This window comes from Nothobranchius furzeri, chromosome 17, assembly GCF_043380555.1.
Source record: "Nothobranchius furzeri strain GRZ-AD chromosome 17, NfurGRZ-RIMD1, whole genome shotgun sequence".
In the NCBI taxonomy this organism is placed as follows: Eukaryota; Metazoa; Chordata; class Actinopteri; order Cyprinodontiformes; family Nothobranchiidae; genus Nothobranchius; species Nothobranchius furzeri.
This window is the reverse complement of record NC_091757.1, coordinates 42712941-42737928: the sequence shown is the minus strand read 5'-3', so window position 1 is coordinate 42737928 and position 24988 is coordinate 42712941. Positions and strand designations below refer to the sequence as shown.

The following is a 24988-nucleotide window of genomic DNA, read 5'->3' as shown; positions in this document are numbered from 1 at the left end:
CCTAAGATTGTACATTTGTTATTGATTTCATCAGATGATTTATGAAAACAAAGATTAAAAATAAACATGTGCAGCCATGACGACCGTGAGCATAAATACAGAACGTTAATCATTCCTTTTGAAACTTGTTATTAAAAGTCAACAAACTGGATTATGAGGTTTTCTGTTTATCGTTGGGACTGGTTATTGTAGTCATGTAGATTATTCTGAAACGAACTGCAGGTGGATGGTTTATCAAGTCGAGGCATGACTCTTCCTGTAGCAGTTCAGACACTTGTTCCGAGTTCTTGGAAAGGCTTGTCTCCGAGCTTCCCATTTCTAAGAAACTGTCGACAGGTACTGCCCCGAAGGCACTAATACTGTTTGAATATTTTTAATCCTGACACAAATGTAAAGTCGTAAAATGTATTTGAAAGCTAAGAATATATACAGGGTTGAGTTTTGCATTTCTTTGAACTGGGACAGGTTTGAATTGGATCAGCTCTGAACCGATGGCCGTGCATCCTCTTACCTGCTGTGCAAAGGAAATAAAATAAAAATCAGATTTAAGTTTTAAAACAGCAGGTTCAGTGAAGATTTCCTAAAGAAACAAAAACAGATCTTAAAAGTCCAATAAAAGCAGGTTTTAAGACGGGAACTGAAGCGGGCCGGTGATTAAATGGACCTCATCGTCTCAGAGCCTCAGGGTCCAGACTTCACACTCTCCTCCCTTCAGCTGGACCCCTAAAACACACCAAACCATCACTGGAGACACAATTACGAGGTAGGCAGGAACACTTTTACTAAATCAAAACTGAAAGTGCCACAGAAAGCCCTGAGAACAACCGTATAAATTCTAAAATTTATTTGGAACCAGAGCAAAGAAACTAAAATAAAACTAACATGTCTTGGCTCTGGATTAAGAAAACTTTCTGCACCACCTGGAGTTCATTAACGTGTTTTGATTCAGGCAGGCAAAAGGTTGCCACAGCTCTCGAGGCGTGGTGAGACAAAAGCATGTGAAACTTTAGGACCCTTAACATGTTTTTTTTTCTTCCAGAGATCTACCTTTGAAGGGAGTTCCATTACACACCTCAGTAATTATACGTGCATCTTTCAAAATTCCTCAAGACTAAACAACTAAAGTAGAATCCCATTTAAAATATGCCAACACATGCATCAAAAGTGAAGTGATATACCCATCATGCCTAGTGCCTACTGTACAAGCCTGTGGGGGCGGTGCTATGATCTGGGGTTGCTGCAGTTGGTCAGGTCTAGGTTCAGCAACAGGATGTGCTCCAAGAATTAAGTCAGCTGACTTCCTAAATGTACTGAATGACCAGGTTATTCCATCAATGGATGTTTTCTACCCATATGACATGGGCATATTCTCAGATGACAATTCTGGGTTTCTTCACCCTCAGATAGTGAAAGAGTGGTTCAGGGAGCATGAGATATAATTTTTACTCATGGATTTGCCGCCACAGAATCCAGACCTTGACCCCAGTAAGAATCTTTGGGATGTGCTGGAGAAGGCTCTGTGTAGTGGTCAGACTACCATCATCAATGCAAGATCTTGGTGCAACATTAATGCAACACTGGATGGAGATACATTTTGTGACATTGCAGAGCCATATCGAAACAATGCCACAGCGAATGTGTGCTGTAATCAAACCTAAAGGTAGCGATGACATGTTAGAGTGTGTGACCTTTTTTTAGGCTGGGCAGTGTATACATTCATCCATCCATTCTCTTCAGCTTATCTTTGGTCAGGTTGTAAGGACAGTAGCCTAAGCAGAGAGGCACAGACTTCCCTTTCCCCAGCACCTTTGGGGGAATCCCAAGGTGTTCCCTGACCATCCAAGAAGTCCCTCCAACGTGTTCTGGGTCTTCTTTTAGGTCTCCTCCTGGTTGGACATGACCAGAAAACCTCACCTGGCATCCAGGAGACATCCTAACTAGATGCCTGAGCCACCTCAACTGGCTCCTCTCGATGTGGAGGAGCAGTGGATCTACTCCAAGCCCCTCCAGGATGGCCAAACTTCTCATCCTAACTCCTGGGAGAGCCCAGACACCCTGCAGCAAAAAACGTATTTTGACCTCTTGTATCCACAATCTCATTCTTTTTGTCACTACCCCAAGCTCGTGACCATACGTGAGGGTAGGAACGTAGATCGAGCGGTAAACTCAGAGCTTTGCTTTCGGCTCAGCTCTCTCTACACCACAACAGATCGGTACAACACCCTAATCACTGCAGATGCAGCACCATTCTGCCTGTTAATCTCCCGATCCATCTTTCCCTCACCCGTGAACAAGAACCTGAGATACTTAAACTCCTCCCCTTGGGGCAGGATCTCGTCCCTGACCATTCTACCCTTTTCTGATTCAAGACCATGGTCTTGGATTTAGAGGAGCGGATTGTTATCCCAGCCTCGGCTTCAAACCTCTCCAGCAATCACGTTCTGATGAAGCCAACAAGACCACATCATCTGCAAAAAGCCAGCAAAGAGACCTGATCCTTAGGTTACCGAAACAGATACCTACATTAGCCATGTATATTTTGTGGAGATTACAAAAACAAATAAAGTGGTCCTCTTGCATTTGTCTGAAAACATCTGCCAATAACCTGTTTCGACCAAAAGCAACTACTGAAGCAACCGGTTGTTGGTCTTTCCAAACCACCACACTTCCCTGGGTCCTCCATTCATTATGTACTTGCACATTTTGCGATATAACACCTCTGGTGTGAGAAGTTCTCCGCTATCACAGGTGAAACAGCTGGCTGCTACCATTTCAACTTTAGGACAAACTACCAGAGTCCCAAAAAGTAAACCCCCACCTGAAGTCACGGACAACAAAGACAAATAACAACTGGTGTTTAGCGCTATCTCGTTTCCTCTGGCAATATGGGTTTCCGGAATCCATGGGAAGATGCCTGAGAGAAACCCGAGAGTGTTCCATAATAGTGTTTTTTTTATATGAGTAGACAGGAAAAAAAGGCTCTCCCTTAGAGATAGGGTGAGAAGCTCGGTCATCCGGGAGGGGCTCGAAGTAGACCCGCTGCTCCTCCACATCGAGAGGAGCCAGTTGAGGTGGCTCGGGAATCTGGTCAGGATGCCTCCCTGGTGAGGTGTTCTGGGCACGTCCAACCGGGAGGAGACCTAAAGGTAGACCCAGGACACGTTGGAGGGACTATGTCTCTCACCTGGCCAGGGAACGCTTTGGGATTTCCCCGGAGGAGCTGGCCCAAGTGGCTGGGGAGAGGGAAGTCTGGGCCTCTCGACTTAGGCTACTGCCCCTGCAACCCGACTCCGGATAAGCGGATGAAAATGGATGGATGGATGGATGGATGAGTAGACAGATTGAATGTAAAGTACCCAGATCATCAGCGCTACAATGTTCGATCCGTCCTTTTTTACAGCAGATTTTTCAGTTTCTTCAGTAACGACAGGTCAAGATTTTTGATTTTACCTTCACATGTTTTGACAGCGATGAATATCACTCATCCCAGATTATCATCACTGTTTCTGTTTGGGTACAAAGTTGGATGTAAAACGTAGCTTATGGTAGAACCTATGTCAGGGTAATTCAAATGCAAAGAGAGAGCTCAGACTGAACACAGTTTGTGTGAGCAATGCTGTTTTTACTTTATTTATGAAACCTAGTAGCATTTTACCATCCTTATTAAAACGTGAGGATGTTTAGGAGCTTGCCCAACCAAATGTGTGTTTTGTACACTCAGAGACGGCTAAAACCTGTTTTCCCTCCCTGGTGGTGTCCGGTGGGATGTGTTTCAGAAGTGTTGGATATCAGGTACTTCGCAACAGGCCATTAGGTCCCCATACATCCGGAGTGAGACCTTGTTGAAGGGAGTAACTGAGACATGTTTCAGATTAGAGTGGATCAGCTCCAGGGCTCCCATTTGTTAACAAACCCGGTAGGAACAGAGTCCTAAACACAGCAAGAGCCTCGGCAAGCGGAAAACTTCGGCTTGCACTGGGATGATTTCCAGCTAGGATGAGACTCTAATCTTTGAGTGTATTTGAGATGCATGTTGTTCCCTTGCTGCTTCAAGTCAAGGATTTTCACTAATCTGAGGATGCAGAAATGTTGAAGATTGGCAAACTGATTACGGCATCACTAAAGACCAAAACAATAACAACGCAAATTATAAAACTCAAATTAGCTTCCTCAAAAGTGTCCAGGTTTACCCTTGGGGATCGGATGTGGAATTCAATCACCCAAAAGCGTTCAGTCGAGTCACTGCTCCTGCTAACAGAAAGGAACTTTATAAGGTAGTTTGACAATGAAATCTGGATGGCTTCAATGGGAGATCTGTTTTTCGAAAAAGTCACATTAAGGCACCTTAGCGGAGCCCCAGGACATGTTAAGAGAGTAAGTGTCCCTCAGCTGACTTGAAAATGCCTTAATTCTATTTTTTGTTTTTACTTATTTAACCTTTATTTATCCAGAACTCTGCAGGAGGGGTTCTTTTTGGAAAAGGAGCTCGAAAACAGAAGAGAAGGAATGGATAAAAGGACAGAAGGAACGAGGCAGCGATCAGAGGGATCAGCAGTGCCCCTGTGATTACCGAGCTCATAAATCAAGTCATATTTCAGTTTTTCATGACCACAATATTTACATTGTTGAATTTATAGGCTGTTTGTGCACTGCAGTGGAAATAGTGCAGATTTGAACTGTGTCCTGTGTTGACTAAGGAGATCCCATAACAGAGACTTTTAAGTCTCACTCTTCCAAAGGTCTAGCATCTCTTAAAGTAATAAATGTGTTTTTCTTCTTTCATGCCAGTGTTACACTAAAATCCTCTGACACTGAGACGTTTATAGCCACTTTAATTTCATTTCAGGCAAGCACCCTCACTGCCGGTTTGGGTGGGATGAAGACTCACGTTTATATTGTGGCCTTCCCTCAGCACGTGAGTTAGCATTATTTTTAGATAACTTAGCAAATTTATTTATCCAGTTTTATTTTGTTCTTTTATCAACATCTTTTGCTTTTATCTCCTGCTTTAATTAGCCCTAATGTATTTTTTGTTTGCCCTTGCATGGGTCAGTAATGTTTTAATTTCTTTCATGCATGTACAGTGCTTTGGTTTGCTTCCTGGCTGATGGAAAGCACTTTATGAACAAAGCTGATGATGATCTCTTGCAATCTTCCAGCTACAATCACATAAAACTTTGTAAAAACCAACTACGGGATAGTTGTTTTTGTTTGCTAATGTGAATTGGCTACCATATTGGATTATATTGATTTCCAAAATTGATCATTTGTTCATTTTTCTTTTTTTTTCCATTTCATTTTTTTCAAACAGATATCAGAATTCACTGTCATTTCTTTGTTTGAAAGGGAGTAGGCTGAAGTATAAACCCCTTCTCACATGACATCTCTTAGTTGTGCGTTATATCGTGATATCACATTTAAAAAAAAGAAAAAAAAGGAAAAGAAAAAAAAATCTAAAACAACTACCCCATCCAACAAACAAACTCACATCTCTATCATCTACGATAACAAATGATAATCAAATGATAATATGTTTTTGATAACTTTTTAAAAACTTGTTTATGTTTGTACTTTTAGTTTTATTTGCACTTCTTAGCTATTCCATAATTTAACTCCTACTATTGCCATACTCTTTAGCGTTGTTCTAACCCTATGTATGTACCCTTTAAATTTAGTTTCCTCTCAAGCTATATCCCCTTCTCTCTCTGTGAACAGTTTGGTAGTAATTTAGTCCTTGCTTTACATATAACTTGCACTGTTTTATATCTAACCAAGTCTTGAAATTTTATAGCCCTTGTTTTAAAAAAGAGCTCATTTGTGTGGTCTATATATCCTGCATATGTTATTAATCTGATAGCCTTTTTATGCATTGTGGTTATTGTTTTTTGTAATACTTTTGTATGTGTTTCCCCTGACCACTACACAGTAGCTCAAGTATGGTAGTAGTAACATGTTATATATTATACTCACTTTCATAGTGTCATTGAAAGCGTTGTGGCATGGAAAACGTTGCAATAAACACACACACACACACACACACACACACACACACACACACACACACACACACACACACACACACGCACACGTGTCCCTTGGTGTTTGGGATAAAACAAGAAAACAAATGGTAGACGTTCTTTTTTCTTTTTCTTTTTTGAAGTTGTGACAAAGCAGATCTGATGGTAACAAGTAACAAACTGAACCTATCTTGAATTTTACTCAGCGGCAAATTAGAAAAAAAGTTAAAGTTCCAAATAAAAATGCACGAGTCAGCAAACCTGTGTTTCTTTTTCTTTTTTATATTTTGTCTCTCACTGATGTGCCTGCTAGTTCTGGAGCATTTTTCAAACTTAAAACTCACTAAAATGAAAAAGATAGACATCCCTATTTTGTAAGAGATTGGTTTTATATTTTAAATTTGAGTTAAAATTTGTTTGTTTCTGCCGTACCTTCAAACACAACCACTCAGTATGAAATATCCATGTGTGAGATCAACTTCTGGTTGTTTTTGTACAAACTGAGTTACCGTAATTGCTCTCTACAAAACTTCAACTGAAGATTATTCCTGGAAACACCTTGACTTGTTTCCAGGAACTGATTTTGGTTGAACGCTTTCCCGTATGAACTGGATATTTCAGGTTCAAATCTCCATTTTGTATCTGAACTTGTCATGCCCATGAATGGCGCTTTGCATTCAGTGTACACTGACATGTAGCAACACGTTAAAATGCTGCACTTTGCTTGAAAGCAGTATGAGACTGATAGAAAGATTAAAATATTTCTGGTATTGGCGTGTGTTCTTTCATTATAATAACTGGTATACATGACAAATCTGAAGCCAAAGAATGTATCCGGGTTTTTTATACCCTGAATCTTATCTGTGGTTTCGTTTTAAATAACAATGTTTGTGTCCCACTTCTGGTAAGATTCAGCTAAGACTTCTGTTTATACTTTAATTGTCCCGACTTAAGAGATCTCTATTCTAAAACCCCTTCTTCGCCTGTTATTCAGGTCAACAGCGTGTTTGTATTTATATACAGGTCAATCAAAAGATTACTTGTGGTGTGGTGCACACTTTACTCTATTATAACATTCAGTTGCAGAACAACCACTTTTTTATTTGAACTAGACATTTTGAAAACAAGTTTGTGGATTTTGCTGGTTTCAAGTATCAAATAATATGTTTTAAAGAAAAGAAACTAACCTTTTTCTTGTTTTGCATTTTCATAGATCCTATTCACTTTCTTATCAGTATTTTGCCCCAAAAGTGTGGAACACTGAAAAACTTTTTAAAACCTTATTTCTGATTGTAATCGGTCTCAGTGTTTCATGCAGGCTGGACATGAAAGTAGTCTCCTACACCTATCTCCTGCATTAGCTTCTGTTAGAAAATCTAGGATCTGAAAATCGTCTGACAGATCTACATCACACCGTTACTTAGCATTCATGGACTCACCTATCTTGGCTCACGACGAAGAAGGCTGTTGTTCGTTTAGCATTCAGGAAACAGCAGATGACGTCTCGACTAGTAGAAGCTAACCATTAGCATTAGCGCCTTCACTGCGCAGCAGAAGCTCCTCCAGGCTTGTGTTATTTGTGGAGATAAAACGTCAACATTGAAAGTCAGTGGTAGAGTTGTGTTGCTGTTATCCAGTCTGAGGTGAGATGTCCAAAACACAGGAAATAAGACTCCAAAAGTATCACTCAGAAGAAGCTCGGCTGTGATGTTGCTCACTACCAGTTTCTGGAAACGGTGAACCTGTGCGTCCTCCCCGGTACGACTTGCAAGGCATTAACCCTTTGTACAAGACACGAATCAGTATAATATTACTGCAACGGTGTGTCTCATAAACGCGCTATGCCGGCATGGCGATGTGCAAATTTTGCGGCCTCGCTCGGTATATTGCGAGAATTGTCTGTCTTATAAACAGTGATTGCGCCTTGGCGAAACAGAATGAGGTGTCACGATCACGTGGGGAGTTACTGCCGAGCTCCGCACGGGAACAACATTGGAAATGAAAGTAAAAATGGGCCGTAAGTTTCGCTTTTGTCAACAGAATCAGCTGAGATGATAATGTAGAGCAATGCAGAGCTCCTGGAGCTTCTCTCCGTTAGAGCTGGAGGTCAGATCACCAGAGAGTGCATGAGACTGTGGAGGACAGACACCTTAAGGAGTGGCTTGTTAAAAAAACTTAAAGAGCAACTAAACCCCAAAATAACTTTTTTTTTGCTTATAAACTGTATAATTGGGTCTTTACAAATGCAATCTGTTTCTTTTTTGACAAGTTTGTGTAAACTTGATGAAATCTAGAATCTAGGTCTAAAAATGTCTTAGTGCTGCCCCCTGTGGGTTGAACTATGGCTACTGCATTTTAACTTTGTGATTGACTGGGGTTGGTTCAATTTCACTCCCTCCCTGGATGGAAATTCTCCACACATGGCCAAGCCACTTTGTACCCCCTGCCAACGCCCACGTTCATAACATTTTTCAAATCTTGACTAGGGGTGGAGTTACGTTTTCTGATGGTGTGCAGTGCCTCTTTAATGAGCACGGCTTATATCGCAATTAAAAACAAGTTATGTCCAAGATAAACGGAAGTCCGCAGCAGTGCAGAGACTTCTCCCATACCCCTTTATGCCACCATTGCATAATCTTTTGTGAAAAGGACATGATTGTTCCACATTACCTCCACAGCCAGACCACTTATGAACAGCCCAAGGCTCCCTGATGCCGCTTCAGGGTTGCAGCAAATTGACGACATTGTTCTGTAAAAAACTGCTCTTCATAGAGACTACTGCATTTGTATTGATTAAACAAGTGTTCAACACCTTTAAGAACAAGCCCCATGACAAAGTTTTAAAGACCTGTAACAGGTACCAGATTCACAACCTGTTTAGTTATCACACACTCTTCTAAATAAGGGTGCCGTTGGTAGCTCTGGTACCTCACAGTCAGAAGGTTGTAGGTTCTAAACTGGTCTGAAGTTCTCTCTGTACAACGTTTGCGTGTTTTCTTCATGGATACTCCTGTTTCCAACCAAACACATTCATGTTTGGTTAACTGGAGAGTCTAAAACTGTCCCTGGGTGTGATAATGGTTGTTTGTCTTCACGTATTCCAGAGAAGGACTGGCAACCTGTCCAGAGTGTTTCCTGCCTCTTGCCCTTTGAATGCTGTGGGCCCCAGCTCCCAGGGACAGTATTGAAGAATAAACAGTTCAGATAATGATTATTTTAATTTGCTGTCTCATCAGAAAATCTTGATGTAAATATTGTAAATGACAGTACTTTGGTATGTATTTAGTAGTTTCTGTCAGTAAGGAGTGCATGCCAACAGCATGTGTGTGTGGCCAGATGACATGCACCAACTTAACAGCTATCAATCTTTCTCTACCTGTCGGCGCCTGACCTGACTTCCAACATTAGATGGAAAACAACTGGCACACTGGCACTCCTACATAGACAAAAACATCTGGTAGGCACATTACAAATATGGCTATCAATCAGAAACTTGAAAAGAAATCCTCAATTCCATTTTCAAATTACAAAACAGCAATAATTAAAAAACACAACAAAAAAATGAAACAAATATGTTGACATTGCTGCATAATTTCAAGGACCATGTTTTTAGAAAAGGATATAAATCCCTGCAGGCTCCTCTTGCACCGATGTTTCCTTCATTCCTTCTTCTCTACCCTTCACTGTCCTGCTTGTGAACCATGGCTATTCCAGGAAACATTGTTTGAAACCATGTGGCACAAAAATGTAGCTTCTCTTGTTTTCTTGGTGGGTTTTTTAGAAACAAATGGCAAAATTTAAAATGCACAATATAACAAAAAGCTGCCAATTTATCTTCACAGAAGACGACAGCATGAGTCGGGAAGAATTCTGATTTAAAAAATAGACATTTTGGGGGTAGATCGACCAGATGAGTTGATAGAATGAGATGAAGAATGTCCCACCCATCGTAACAGTACAGTACAGAATGTGTCGTTACTTTCAACCCTCTCTTGTCAGAGACTGACAAGTATCCAGGATCAAAGCAACGGGTGGAAAATACATCTGGAGAAGAGGTCGTTCGGGGATAAAACCATGGAAAGCAAATGCTTTAGCTTTGGCATTTCTTTCTGTGGGATTTCAGTGGCTATCCAAGTTCATACCAACATGTGTGCACACGCCCCTCTCCACCATCAGTTATTCCTCCCAGTTGGTATTTTTCACGGATGAGAATTACCTACCAGATATTCCCACTTAGTTCCTTCTGCATAACGCTTTGCCCCAAATTTATTGCTCTGATGTCGGGATCTATTTCATTGATCCTCGCCCCGTGCCTGTCTTTCAATCAACCCAGAAAACATATTGTGCAACTTTAATGAAGACTAACCAGTCTTTGTACGTTGGTCACATGACTCAACCACAAAACATCATGATTTACAATGTGTTGAAACACCATCCACATGATTTTAATTAAGATTTTGAATGTCACGAAAGTTGATCACTTTCACTGCTGTGGAGCATTCACAAATGACTCACATGTACTGACTGAAATTTGGGATTTTAAATGCTCACAGAACTGTGCAGTAAATCTGATTTGAGTGAGTTACATTTTCTACTCACTGCAAAAACAAGAATGGAAATCAGAGCTAATGAAACTGGCCTGAGTGCTAATAGAAAGCATGTGCTCACATCTCTGTTGAAAGTAGATGAGGCAGGTTTCAAACGGAAGACAACAGAATATTTTGAGGAAACGTTATGGGAGGAAACGTGAAGAAAAATGAAAACACTTGCATGAATAGGTGGGAGTGATCTGGTATAAGCATAAATTACAACTCGAACCTGCTCTTTTGAGTATCTGAATGAGGGTAAAGAAAGATTCAGGACAATAAACTGTATTCTAGTGAATACCATATACCAGGAAAACCCATGATTCATTGGTGATTCTTTGAGATTTTGTTTACTAAGATGTGAGGAGATGAAATATTGTAACACTAGGCACTGAGTGGGCTTTCTGTAAACCATGGTCTTGATTTGGTTTGGACAAAATATGCATTTGATGGATTTGTCTGGCCACTTTCAAGTGTGTAAGTGTGTAAAAAGCAGTGGAGAATTACTTCCTGTTGTAGATGACTACCCGGATGTCCTCTGTTGGAGAGATTTACATCTAGATGAGCTATAGCTGAGTCATATTTTAGCTCATGGTTTTTGAAATTTCACAGAGGTTCATGGAAATTTCACACAACAAACCTCAATGAACCTTAAACCGCCATCTCATTAACTCTGAAGCTATCATGAAGTCAATTACTAACTAGACAGCTTTTATAGATAAAACTTTATCAGTCAAACAACTCAAAGCAATGTTTAAGAATTCCCCACATTACCTCCTCATTCACACACACACACACACACACACACACACACACACGCACGCACGCACACACACACACACACACACACACACACACACACACACAAGCACACACACACACACACACACACACACACACACACACACACACACACACACACACACACACACACACACAAGCACACACACACAAGCACACAAGCACACACACACACACACACACACACACACACACACACACACACACACACACACACACACACACACACACACACACACACACACACACACACAAGCACACACACACAAGCACACACACACAAGCACACAAGCACAGATGTTTGTCAGGACTATCCACTGACTTCTATTGATCCTAATGACTCCACTATGCCTGACCCATATCCTAACATAGTCATAACCAATGCTGATGTTTTCCAATCCCAACTAAAACTTAATTCACACCAAACCTCTAAAGCCAACTGGTGGACATTTAAAATTAAGCGAAGACCAAAACATTTTCTCACTTTGAAAAATTATGTCATCTTAATGATGTGTGTGTGTGTGTGTGTGTGTGTGTGTGTGTGTGTGTGTGTGTGTGTGTGTGTGTGTGTGTGTGTGTGTGTGTGTGTGCGTGCGCGTGTGCACCAAAACAGAATTCCATGTCACTGAGATGACATCATGTTCAGAACGTTGTTTAGATTTCGTAATAAGTCGTTTGATGACCACATTCCTGTTCCTTCAGTTAGCTCAGTGAAAATTGCTCTGCCACCACACGCAAGAGAGAACTGAGATTGTGCCATCACCCCTTCCAACAGAGGCAGAGTAGTCTCAGGAAAAGCGAAGAGAGGGTAAAGCTGAAATAAAGTACAATGTGAAGAGTCAATTAGCAACGAGTGTGTGGTTAGTGAGCTGTCAAGGTTCTGAGTGTTTGTGCTGGTTCTGATAAGTTCTGTGGTAAAACTCAGAGTAATGGTCTGTGGTTCCCAAACTTGTCAATTATTGTTACACTTGATGTTTATGAGCAATGTTGATTAAGTTGAACCTCATTTGCAGCATTCTCATATTACATATTGGGCTGCATGGTGGCGCAGTGGTTAGCACTGTTGCCTCGCAGCACGATGGTTGCAGGTTCGAAACTCGGCTGCAGCCTTTCTGCGTGGAGTTGCGTGTTCTCCCCATGCATGCGTGGGTTTCCTCCGGGTACTCCGGTTACCCCCACAGATCACAACATGCCCCATAGGTTATAAATTGTAAGTCGCTTTGGATAAAAGCGTCTGCTAAATGCATAAACATAAACATACATGTATGTTTTCACTGATGGTTTCATTGTATGTGTGTTCATGGTCAAATGTTATGTTGATCAAATAAACAAATATCAAGGTGGCAAAACTCATAACTCATTCTGATATCAAGTCATTTTGACAAATAAAAATGGCCAAAATCCCCAGTGACAGATCTAAAAAGCCTGGAATAACCTCACCAATGCTGGACTTGACTTACGTTTGCATCAAACGAGCTACATTCAGCTGTTTCAGGTCATATTTAGGCTTGCAAATAACACTGAAGTCCAACAACATATTAGCGTAAAACAAAATTGATGGTGATGTTATTTCTGAAAGGGTGTTATAAGTACCATCATGAGATTTAGGAGATTGGAGTTATTTTACAGCGCAGTGCACTTTGGTCATGGCTGAGGTCAAACTAGCAGTCAGCTCATTGGTCACATACACACTTTAATTTTCCAAAGATATTCATGAACATGTCTACAACTGGTGAAGATTGTCAGTCATCCAGGTCCTGGTAATCCAAAGGGGTTTGAATGAAGGCAGCTGGACTTATTTGGTTTCTTAAAGACATTTTGTTTCTCATTCCAGGGGCTTTGTTGATTCTGACTGAAATATGTGAGAGTCAGGCTTTTAAACTGTTGCTTAACAAGCTGAAACTACCCGTCATCCTGTATGTGGCAGGAATCTCAGAGAAACTGAGAAGAATTTTCTCCAAACACAACATCCTGGTCAACTTTGAACCCAACAATACGCTCAGACACACATTGGTCCATCCAAACAGAGGCTTAGAGGCGTTGTTTATGCAGTCCAATGTAGTGAGGAGTGTCCAGACCTTTACATTGGAGAAACTGCAAAATAAGGCGAGCCACCTCTTCAGGTCAAGCCTCTGCAGTCCACCTATGTCTGAAAAACACGGGGGCACACCTTTGAAGATGACTAAGTACACATTCTGGACAGAGAAGGTATGGTTTGAGAGAGGAGTAAAGGAAGCTATATGTCATACAGGAAAAAACCTACATTAAAAAGAAGAGGAGGTGTGAGGTTTCACCTTTCCAACACCTATAATCCAGCTCTGAACCTAATCGCTCTTTGACGTATCGGGTGCTGTAAGAGCGTTGCATGATGGGATAGTATAAACATCAGAAGCATTGGTCGTTTTGTGTGTTGTGAGCTCATGAACCTGCAGAAAACGGTACACTCGTGTTGTGTGCAGGGCTGCCATGCCAGGTCACACAATTTCAAGAATCAAAAACTTGATAACAACATAAGATGTTTTTTTCAGATCAGAGATTCAGATCAGAAAATAGGAGAACTAACAGAGATGTTGAACGGCCTAGGTCTCAGCTGTTGGAAGGAAGGTCATATCTTTTGAACCCACATCTTCCCACTCATGTGTTCGCTTGCAGCGTTTTCATAAAAGCTAGTAAAACAATTGTTTTGTGTAAGCGATCTTACTGAATGTCTGTTTTTGGGCTGTAAAGTTGCCATTTCCCAAACTGCCAAAACATAGAGGGCAGAGAAAAGCCTTTCTTCTGATTAAACATTATTATGTTATTTATTTGTATAATTTCTTTCTTTTTTACTTCAAAACATTATAAATTATCCACAGCTTTAAATAAATTAGTCTGAAAGATGACAGTTTGGAAATGATTAGATCTGATGTTACTCTAGTAAATATTACTAAATATTAGTTGTCCAAATACCTCCAGTGATTGTTTTTTTTAAACTGCTGACATGTGAATGCGCTGATCCCAAACACTAGATAGTTTGTAACATCCAAAGCGATAGTTAAAGGCAGTGATGAAACATCTGCGCTCCATTTGTTTCCTTTGAGGTCGTGGGGATCTACAATGTCAGTTGTAAACAGTTTCTGAAAACACTGACCCCTACCCTCCCTCACACGTTCGTCTCTGTTAAGGATGCATTTGTCCTTGTTCTTTTCCATCCTTTTGACTCTTGTGTGCTGCTTCAACGTGGGCCTCCCCTAGCAATGGGAGTCACACGTTCAAAACGGCGCAAGAAAGGTGTGGTGGACAGCCATGTCACTTGTCTGACAAAGCCTGATTCCCAAACAGTTTCAGTCTACGTCACACCCTCCTGTATCTAATCAGTACAGCGACTTTCACACTATAGAGGCTAACGACTCCTACAATGTACGAGCCTGACCCTCATTCCAGTCAGAATTAACAAAGCTCCTCCAAGGAGAAGCAAAACATCTTTAAGAAACCAAAAAGTCCAGCTGCCTTCATTCGAAACCCTTTGGATGTCTACGACTGGTAAAAAAAAAAAAAAAACGAAGTAAAACACTTCTGGGAGACTTTTGTTTCACTCACTGCCATGTTTTGTAGCCACCTTCCCCAGAAAATAAACCTTCGAGGTTCTGCACTCATATTTATCAAACAAAAACCAAACCAAGTAAAGAAAAACTATCTTCTGGTCAATTTTTGAGTTACTAAGCACTAAAAGCAAAACCTCTGAAACACATCAGGGACTGAATGGGGATTGGTGCCGACTGATTTGTAATGAGATCAGTGCTGCACTTCTCATGTTTTTAGAGAAGTAGCAGTGATTTGCATCAAACTCTAATATGCTTCTGCTGTTCCTGTGCTTTATCAGGTACTTTTAAAAATAATTTAAAAACATTGTAAGAGTAGAACAAGACCTCTGTGATTGTTTTTCTTCTAATTGGAAGAAGAACGGAAGATCTGACTCAAGGGAAGAAACAAGTGGTTGTTTAATGGCACACTTCAGAGAGAGAGAGAGAGAGAGAGAGAGAGAGAGAGAGAGAGAGAGAGAGAGAGAGAGAGAGAGAGAGAGAGAGAGAGAGAGAGAGAGAGAGAGAGAGAGAGACTCGGGGAGGGAAAAGGATCCTACTTTAAATCTAACTCTGTTAGGCAGAGGCTGGGTCTGAGGTTGACCAGCCCAGCCCCGCTCAGCTATTTAAGGGAGTTCTGTTCACCTTCCCAGCTTAACTGCCACTCAGGAAACTACACCTGCTACATTTGTTTACTTACAATCTCCTCATCCTCTGACAGCATGGGTCGACAGAAGGCATTCCTAGACAAACTGTCCCGGTTCTTTCAGATCCGTAATAAGTTGCTTCGCCAGTCATTGGCAGAGTGTCTCGGCACCCTCGTCCTTGTGGTAAGTGTGTGTGATTTTGATGTAAGACGTTATCCTTAAAGAGATTAGAGACAATCCCAGTAGTTTTCATAGTAAATTTAAGATTAAAAAGCATGGCTTAAGTCATGTAATTGCTCTGAAGTCGTCAGTGCACACCTGTGCTGCACAAAGAGCAAATGCACCTCACGAGTCATCAGAACCAACTTGTTGATGATCTCTGCAGACTGAACACCTTCGGCTCAAGTGTTCAAAGCTAAACAAGAAAATGAACTGAGACCAAACAGAAAAAGGAATGTTTGATGTTAACAACATTTCATTTGATTGTGGGGGGTGTTTTGAGGAGCTGTTGGGAGACAGGATCTTGGAGCTATGTCCTCCTGTTGTGTTTTTATATCACTTGTCAGGTGTGTGTAAATAAGAACACGCATTATCAGAAGAGGCAGTAAGCTGCACATTTGCACTTTCTTTACTAAAGACTCAAATCATCCTATTAAAATATTAGTTTATTGTTAAGTTATTTAATGGTGAATGCATGATTTTTTTCTTCCATTATTTGCTGCTACAAATAAAAGTTAAAAGGATCTGACACTTTAAGAAGAATTGTTTAATTTGCTTTTAGGATGAGAAGGCTTTAAAGTTAAGCCTCTAAAAATGTGTCCAACTTAGTGGAAAGCCTAAATGCTGTTGTAATGATTCAAATGTGGGGACGAGGCATGCTTTGATGTTCATTTAGTGATTAGAAGAAAAAAAACTTTAGGCTAAAACAATGCAATGGTGAGACTCAGGACGCATGTGAAGGGCGTGGTCGTGGAACAGGCGACATGTGCCAATGTCATTTGGGGAGAGTCAGTTTGGAACAATGGGTTTTAATCAATAATGAACCAAGCAGGATTTGGTTTCCTCAGTAAGAGCTGACAGAAGTCAGACTGTCCCTAAACTAAGGATGTTAAAATCGTCTAACTTTGACTTCATTTATTACAAAATAATCATGGAAATAAAATGTTTTTTCCTTAAGTTTGCACTAGATGTAGAGTTTTGCTGTGTGTGCATCTCTGGATAAAGCATCCTAAGGGAAAGACTACAGAAGTTGGGTTAATCACTATTAGAAAAGATGCATTTTGTTTTGCTGCAGCTGAAGCTGACGGTGATTTCTCTGAGGATTGTGGGTGCCTCACTGAATCTGGAAAAAAAAAGACACAGGTACTAATTTAAAGGCAGGTTCCAACCCAGATCTTTTGCCTGCAGCTCTTGGACAATTGCCAAACGTGTTTCTCTGCACTGGCTGTTGGGATTTTTTTTTTTTTTTTTACAAGCTCCCAGAGTTTGAAGTAAACTCAGGACCTGCTAAATCAGCCAGTTTCTTGCTGGCTTCAGGGCTAAATACGTTAAACTGCAGCAGGATGACAACAAGCAGAGAATATGGAGGAACATCTTTCTGTTGAAGAGTGAGCTACAGCAAGAGGTGGGCACTTCTAAAGTGACGGCACATCAACCTTAATTTATTGCTTTTGACATCAAGAACTAGAATTATGAGTAGTTGCACTGCTTTTACAAGCACATTTACATCCATTAAATCTGTTCTTAAACTTGTATTTTTTTCTTAAAACACTACGCGGATGTTAATCTTGAAGCTAAAAGGTGGTAGCTCAAACTATTAGAGGATTTTGAATAATATTCAATTTTTAAAAACAGGAAAACAAAGAAGATTCAAGTAATATTTACTTCCTACTGTGAATATCTAGTTATTGCATCCTGGAGTCTGAGCGAATGTCTGTGGAAACTCTGCAGAAATATCCTCAAGGCTTTCTCTAGAAATGTTTTCATAAAAATGGAATGCACATACTTAGCTTTGCTGTAAACATGATGCCTCTGGTCACAGTGGTCACTGGTGCACATGCATTAAAAATCGTTTGCATTTTCTACAGTCACATTTTTATCACTGGACCAAAAAAATCTTTATATGTTGCAAATTTTTGTTTTTGGCAATGAAATGAGTGAAGCTCAGTGACTGTGATTGCACTTCAGGCGCCAGTCCCTCTTTATGTGGTTTGGTCCAGCTAACCACATCTAAGTGGTTTTACTGAATAGTGTCCTCATTCTAGGGTTGAGAAAGTAGCGGCCTAAGTGTGGACCACACATATTTCTAAAACCAACCTCGTAAAAAGAAGACACACAAACTTACAAAGCAGGAAACCCAACACAGTCTGCGACCTGCTCACAAGAATGGTTTTTAGACAACAATCCAGTAAATCTTTCTCTCCATCACTTCAATTCCAAACTCTGAATTTAGAATAGACCATCTGCAAAGTAGCAGCAACATTCCCCCACAAATCTTGGATGGCCCTGCGACTTCTCTACCGTTCATAGAGAATACCGTAGGCCCGTGTGAACACAAGAAGCTCATTTATTTCTGTGCTAAACTGATTCAACAGCTTGTTGTTTGACTGGTTTCAATGATAATCATCATAGAGTCTCGTTTTCATCCCTCACTCAGTCGCCCGACCTTTACTGAATGACAAAAATCCACTTCTACGGGATTTATGTTCCTTTAAGCAACATTGAAATGTCGAAATGGGTTGGAGGAAGTCAGAAAATGTTTTGGGAGGAAGTACTTCTCCAGGTGAAATCAAAATATCTGCTATTGAAATGTCAAACAAAATGTGATGGGGGAGCGTCCTGTCGCTGTATCCTGATTGATCATGCGCCCTGACTACTTGGCCACGGGGATATGCCTTTGGCTGGCTGGTTAGTGTGCGTGACTCTTACCCGGGAGTCCAGGGATCAAACCCGCCTGGGCCCTCATTTCCCCACCTTGCCACAAAAAGAATAACCAGCTTGAAATCTTTATGGTGAATATGCAAACAAGCTAGGTTTTGAACACAAACAATGTTACCTCTTCCCTCAGGTATCTTACCTGAGACGTTTCGATGAACCGGAAGCTCGCAATGCCGAACAAAGTGAGATAACGCTAAACACTAGTCACCATTTTCTAGGTCCAAACATATTTTGTTGTCCGTGAATTCAAAAGGTGTTTTTCTTTTTGAGACTCTGGTTATTTGTCCTAAAGTTGTAGTGGTAGCAGTCTGCTATTTCACATTCTCCGACATTATTGAGCGAAGAACCTCTCACACCAGTGGTGTTCTGCTGCTAAATACCCGAGTGTGTAAGTGTGAGTAGAGAACCCAGGGAGGGAAATCACTGAGGGAGTCAGTAGTATAAATAAATTTTACACTGTTGTGCAAATAAATAAATAAATCACACAAATAAAAAGAAAAAAAAAGCGACTTAAACGAATCTAATTTCTAAACCTGAGTAAACTTTGTTTTCTTTCTTCCAGATGTTTGGCTGTGGTGCTCTGGCACAACATGTGCTGAGCTCTGGCTCACATGCTATATTCCTCACTGTCAACTTCGCTTTTGGCTTCGGTGCCACCTTAGGCATCCTGGTCTGTGGCCAGGTTTCAGGTAGGCAAACACATTCCTCTGCCAAGATTGGAGCTGAGGTGTTCAGTTTCCAGTTACCTGAGTTAATGTGTCCAAACCAAGGATTTTCTCAACCAAAAACATCTGCTGGAGCACAACCGAAGGAAAAGTTTTAAAGGGGAGATGATGTCTTTTTGAAAAGTTAGTTCTATGGTCTATACAAATGTGTTCATGAAGTGTTTTGCACAAAGTCCCTCTCATCTAAATCATCCCACCAGCTTTGTTCTTAACATTTTCAGTAGCTTCCAGAATGACCCACTTCAGGGCATTCTTACTTTAAAGCAGGGGTGTCCAAAGTACGGCCTGGGGGCCATTTGCGAACCTTGGAGTGATTTTGCATGGCCCTCACTAGCGTTTTTAGAATTGTCATTAAGTTTCTCCAGGAGGCTGTTGATACAAATTCATATATTTTAATGTTTTATGTTCAAAATTTCACTAATATTTTATATAATATTTTATTATATGCTTGATTTATTTAATATTTTATTAATATTTTACTAACTATTTTAGACAGTTTTTTTTTGTTGAACAAATGAAAAATATAAAATAATGTTTGCATTCTTAAATTTTTTTTTGTTGCCCGTGAGGAGTTTTAACTTCATGATTTTGGCCTTCATCTTAAAGTCTGGACATCCCTGCTTTAAAGGGTAACAAGCTGCTGCTGACCACGCCCACCCACCCCCTGATAGGCTGTTTTTTGTTTAAATTACTTTATTAAACATAACGTTTATCACAGTAAAAATGGGAAAGTGTTTAACCCCTTAGCATTCCAGCTTCCCGTCCATGGGACAAAACCCCATTGTGTTCATTAAACCTGGAAATGTAAGGGGTTAAATGCTAATTTAAAGAGCAAGTCACCCCCAAATCAACTTTTTTGCTGATAAATTATATAAATGAGCTTCTAATCATGCTGTAGACACTTGTTGTCAATAATTTGGCACTTTAGTGCAAATTTAGATATTCTGCCTAAAACTGTCAGTGTCAGTGTCCTGTCTTCAGGTAAAAACTCTGCACTGCATTTGAATTTAAATCTGGCTTTGGAATTGGCTAAGGAGTCCACTATGAAATTAGCTGGAACATTATGATTTCACAATGTCGTTGTGAGACTGCATGTGTGTGTGTGTGTTTGTTAGTGGCTCCGCCCTCTCGGTCTGCCATTCAACATCATTTGTTGCATTTTTTAAACAGGAGGTGGGAGTAGAGTAATGGGCCATTCCCATCTGTACCGAGTCGGCCCGGGCCGGGTAGCGTAGGCTGTTTACATATCTGGGTGGCCAGGTATTTTTCCGGGCCAACCAAGGCTCATTCTCAGCCCTCTTCTCGAGGGGGTCTGCTTCAGGTTGACCAGGGCCAACACACCCACTGCTGACAGCAAATTCACACCTTCCATTAGAGCAAGCCTCTGATTGGTGGGTAGAATCAGCCCACATGGGCTTAAGACAAGGATGTATGGAATCAACCGGGCCAGGCTGGGGCCGACTGGGGCTACCCAGCCCGGGCCGACCCGGTACAGATGGGAATAGCCCAGACTCTGGTAGTGGGTGACTTGCTCTTTAAACCTCCCACTGTCCTATGGGGTGACCCCTCCAGGAAAGGTGACCATTGAGCAGGGTTGATGGTTTATCACTTGAGGTCCATGTGGCAGAGGTGAGGTGGTGCTCACTCCTCACACCTGCCACGTGGACCTCAAGGACAGTGGGAGTGTTTAAAGCACATACATATCCTACCACACTGGTTACAGGACAAACAACTCCTGAACCAAGCTAGTTCATGTTTAACACTGATGGAAACACAAAAGTTATTATTTAAGTCATTCACTGCCATTGACAATTTAAGTCGTCATTTTAAATACAACCGCTCACTGCCACTCAGCGTTTTTTAACTGGACTGGCATGGGAACGCGCTTGCGCACCTTGAGAGTAAACATCACGGCTCTAAAGTCAATTTTCATCCATGTGTGTCACATGTCACGTGATCAGCAAGCAGTATTAGGAGATTGTTCTAGGAGGCTGCAAGATTGTAAATAGCATCTCCACCTGATCTGAGCCACGTGGACCAAATCACTCAAGAAAATAGAAGCAAAAGCAATCTGCGTCAAACTGGTTCAAACACATACTGAAAGATTGTTCCTGGGAGCTTTGGTGCACTCCGTTGCATCTTCATTCATCCATCTATTGTCTTCCACTTCGTCCGATCCGGTCATCAGTAGTGTTAGCCGTAACTCAGCACAACACGTTCTCGAAATAATATCTTGAGAAACCATCATTACATTTTTGGATTGAGGTAATTTTAGGATGACAGCAAGTCACTTTCATCTTGAGCCCACTAGGACTAGCTGTTAGCTTGTCAATCTGATTATATCCATCTTTATTAGTCCATACTGAGGTTGTTCAGAGGTATCAACAGCAGGTGGGATTGTGTTTACACCTTTGCCTTTCTAAAGAACTTCACTTCCAAAGATCTAAACCACAACTTTAACCCATAATGCACTTCATTATAATATAGAGTCAGTCAAACTTTACGGTTCTTTTTCACTGTGAATTTATAGTAAATTCGTATATCATCATGTCACAGGTGGTCATCTGAACCCTGCTGTGACCTTTTCGCTGTGCCTGCTTGGAAGAGAACGCTGGAGAAAGTTCCCCATGTACTTCCTGTTTCAGACAATTGGTGCATTTTTTGGTGCTGCTGTGATTTTTGGCATGTACTATGGTAAGTGATGACCAAGCTGTAGCCCAACTAAGCTATGTTCACACTCCAATTTCATCACACAGATCTACAAACTGGACGCTGCATTACTGTTAGTTGTTTGTGTCATTTTTAGATGCCTTGTGGGATTTTGAGGGAGCGTTCAATGTTACTGGCTCTGGTGTCACCGCTGGCATCTTTGCTACTTACCCTGGAACCCACCTCACTACTCTCAATGGCTTCTTTGACCAGGTATTTTATTTGAACAAATACATGAACCTTTATATTTATGACAGTGGAACTGAGCTTCCTCTAACATGCACCTCCCCCTCCCCTCACAGCTTATTGGCACAGCAGCACTGATCGTTTGCATTCTGGCTATTGTGGATCCATACAACAATCCCATCCCCCAAGGGCTGGAGGCCTTCACTGTGGGGTTTGTGGTTCTGGTCATTGGACTTTCCATGGGCTTTAATTCTGGCTATGCTGTTAACCCTGCCAGAGATTTCGGTCCACGTCTTTTCACCGCCATAGCTGGCTGGGGAGGCGAAGTGTTCACGTAAGTGCAGATTTTTGTAATTTTATTTCTTTTACAATACCAGAGAGACGTAAAGCGAGCAAAAATGAAATGATCCCTGCATTTTCTTCATGAAGATGTATTTTTATGTAAAGGATTTACCGTCGTCCCTCCAACCAAACTTCTCCTTTCATGTTCCCTCAGGGTTGGAAACGGCTGGTTCCTGGTGCCTATCATTGCCCCGTTCATTGGCGCCATCATTGGCACAGTCATTTATCAGTTGATGGTTGGTATCCACGTGGAGGGAGAAGCACGCGAAAAGAAGGAGAGAGCGGAGGGGGAGAACGTTCGACTGGCAAATGCCAACAAGAAAGACGTGCCCTGAGCACTTGCATCCAGTTGCTCTTTAATGTAAATAGAATCACACCACATTTTATCATTTCTGCCGCAGCTATTTTTGGGGGTCAAATGATCCTCATAGCAACTGAAATATCTTCTCTGGCGAGTTATTTGGTTTGCCACAGTAGTCCTTATTTACATGTTGTATTATGCTGATAAAAACATTATGTACAGGTTGAACAGATGTCATTTTTATAAGATTTGAATACCCGTATCTGTATCAATAACACTTCTTTTTTAACAGTATTGTATATTTTATACCATATTACTTTTTAAGAATTACTTTAGTTTATATTCATGACAGTAACATTTATTTTAGAGCTTTTATATATTTCTGTGTGTATTGTTTAAAAAGATTTGAGCGGGGGAATAGTTTGGAATATTAAAGTTTCATTGTACCAATGCATGAGTCATTTGGAATAACATGATAAAAACCTGTATAGAGGTCATTTATTGTCTGTCCTGATTATATGGAGTTGAAAAACAGTGGTCTGTGTTCTTCCCACAGCATTCTCCTTTATATGATTATTGTTGGTAAAACATGTTTTTTTCAACCTTTTGTGAAATTAAAAGCTTAAAAACGTGAATCTTAAATAGTTTTGTGTTTCTAAAATATGGGCATTATTTCAGATAAACAATTTGGGTGGTTTTACTCCATTTAGACACAATAAAACACGTGAAAGGCGTCATGGCAGGCAGATGGATCAAATTAGATTTGGTATTTGAGAAAAAAAATGTGTCTCTGAGGTAGCTGGATTAAAAAGAGCTCTTGAAATTTCAGAGAGAGATTATTATAGTCTGAAACAAATATATAGTTCAAAATGGTCACGATAAAGGAGATATTCATATAACTACTATATAAAAGCGTATCAGTGTTTTAAAAAGCCTTTAAAACTTCTGCCACACTGATGGAAACACGCAACGATGGTCAGCTGAAAACCTCTCAGCCTAACATTTGTGTTTCTTTGTTGATGTGTTCGTAAGTTGTGTGGTTTGTGTTTTGTACCATCATTTTAAATCAAAGCATGAATGCAGCTCAGATTTTCAGCTGCTGCTTTGTTGTTCTTGGAATCACACCGATGAAGGCAAATTGTGGATTAGGTGTGGAAATAGCAGTTCCCACAAACTGGGTATGCCCAAACGCACAAATCAAGTCAGCCCAGTTGGTCCAGGCCACACATTTCTTTTGTTAAAATTTACAGTCAAAATACCATTTGTCAGCATGTGATGGGCAGATTTAAACATGTTGGAGCCTAATGCAGCTGCTGATCTTCATGATAGACAAAGACAAGCACTACCCAGATTCGCTTTGTTTCGTTTATTTCTATAGGGACAGATACAGGCACGTGCAGAGGGGGGTGCGAAGGGTGCTTGAGACCCTGCCCCTTTTGTGCGAAGTGCCCAAAGTGCCCTTTTTCCGGTCGTTCGTCAGATTTTACCATACAAAACTGTTATACTGTGATACAAATCGGGCACTAGGACCATGCGGAGGCAGCCGCCTCAAGCTGAAGGCTATTTTCCCTTAGACCCGCCTACAAGCTCACTGATTGGCTCTGCCGCATCATACTAGCGTGTGATTGGTTGTCCTTGCTGTCGCTCTACCTTGTAGCCATGGAGACGATAGACCGGTGTTTTCACTGCGGACAGGAGTCTGCGTTCATCTATGTGTAAGTTTTTTTTCTGCCTGCTTCACGTCAGCTGGATAGATTTTAATATCAGAGCTTTTGTTTGCGTGCGTTTGAGTCCGTGGTTAGTGTGTGGAGCAGAGTCAGGTAGCTGCATGTTTGGGACAGAAAATGAGACATGAGAGCGAGTTCTCCTGAAGAGTTGCAGAAACTCAAAGAATCACGGATGTGTCTCACTCTAGATTCTCTGGGTCATAACTTCTGAATTACTAATCGAATAAAAATACTTCAAACGAGTTCTAAAAGTACACGAAACGAGCTTTCCAACGAGGTATTACATGATGTAATTCATGTTACTCCAAAAATCGCTATTAGAAGGAAACCAGCTTTGCAGCGTCACAGAAAGAAACGGAGCGAACCGCGACGGGAGAGCGAGAACCAAAGGGAGGAGACAGTCTGATCATCTTCATCAGCAGCTTTTATAAAGTTATGGAAATGTCACAA

At 40.9% G+C, this 24988-nt stretch overlaps 1 protein-coding gene across 1 annotated transcript; it reads left to right on the top strand.

Annotated features, from left to right (window-relative positions):
* Nucleotides 1–15532: 15532 nt before the first annotated feature.
* Nucleotides 15533–23446, top strand: aqp3a (aquaporin 3a). The gene is made up of 6 exons (XM_015972455.3): nt 15533–15794; nt 19111–19237; nt 21830–21967; nt 22080–22195; nt 22285–22502; nt 22665–23446. The coding sequence occupies exons 1-6, from the start codon at nt 15687–15689 to the stop codon at nt 22843–22845; spliced, it is 888 nt and encodes a 295-aa protein (XP_015827941.1). The 5' UTR covers nt 15533–15686; the 3' UTR covers nt 22846–23446.
* Nucleotides 23447–24988: the final 1542 nt, after the last annotated feature.

Coding starts and splice junctions, on each gene's coding strand:
- aqp3a (XM_015972455.3), top strand. CDS start 15,687: ATGGGTCGACAGAAGGCATTCCTAGACAAACTGTCCCGGTTCTTTCAG. Junction 15,795..19,110: donor TCGGCACCCTCGTCCTTGTG/GTAAGTGTGTGT, acceptor TCTTTCTTCCAG/ATGTTTGGCTGTGGTGCTCT. Junction 21,968..22,079: donor GATTTTTGGCATGTACTATG/GTAAGTGATGAC, acceptor TGTCATTTTTAG/ATGCCTTGTGGGATTTTGAG.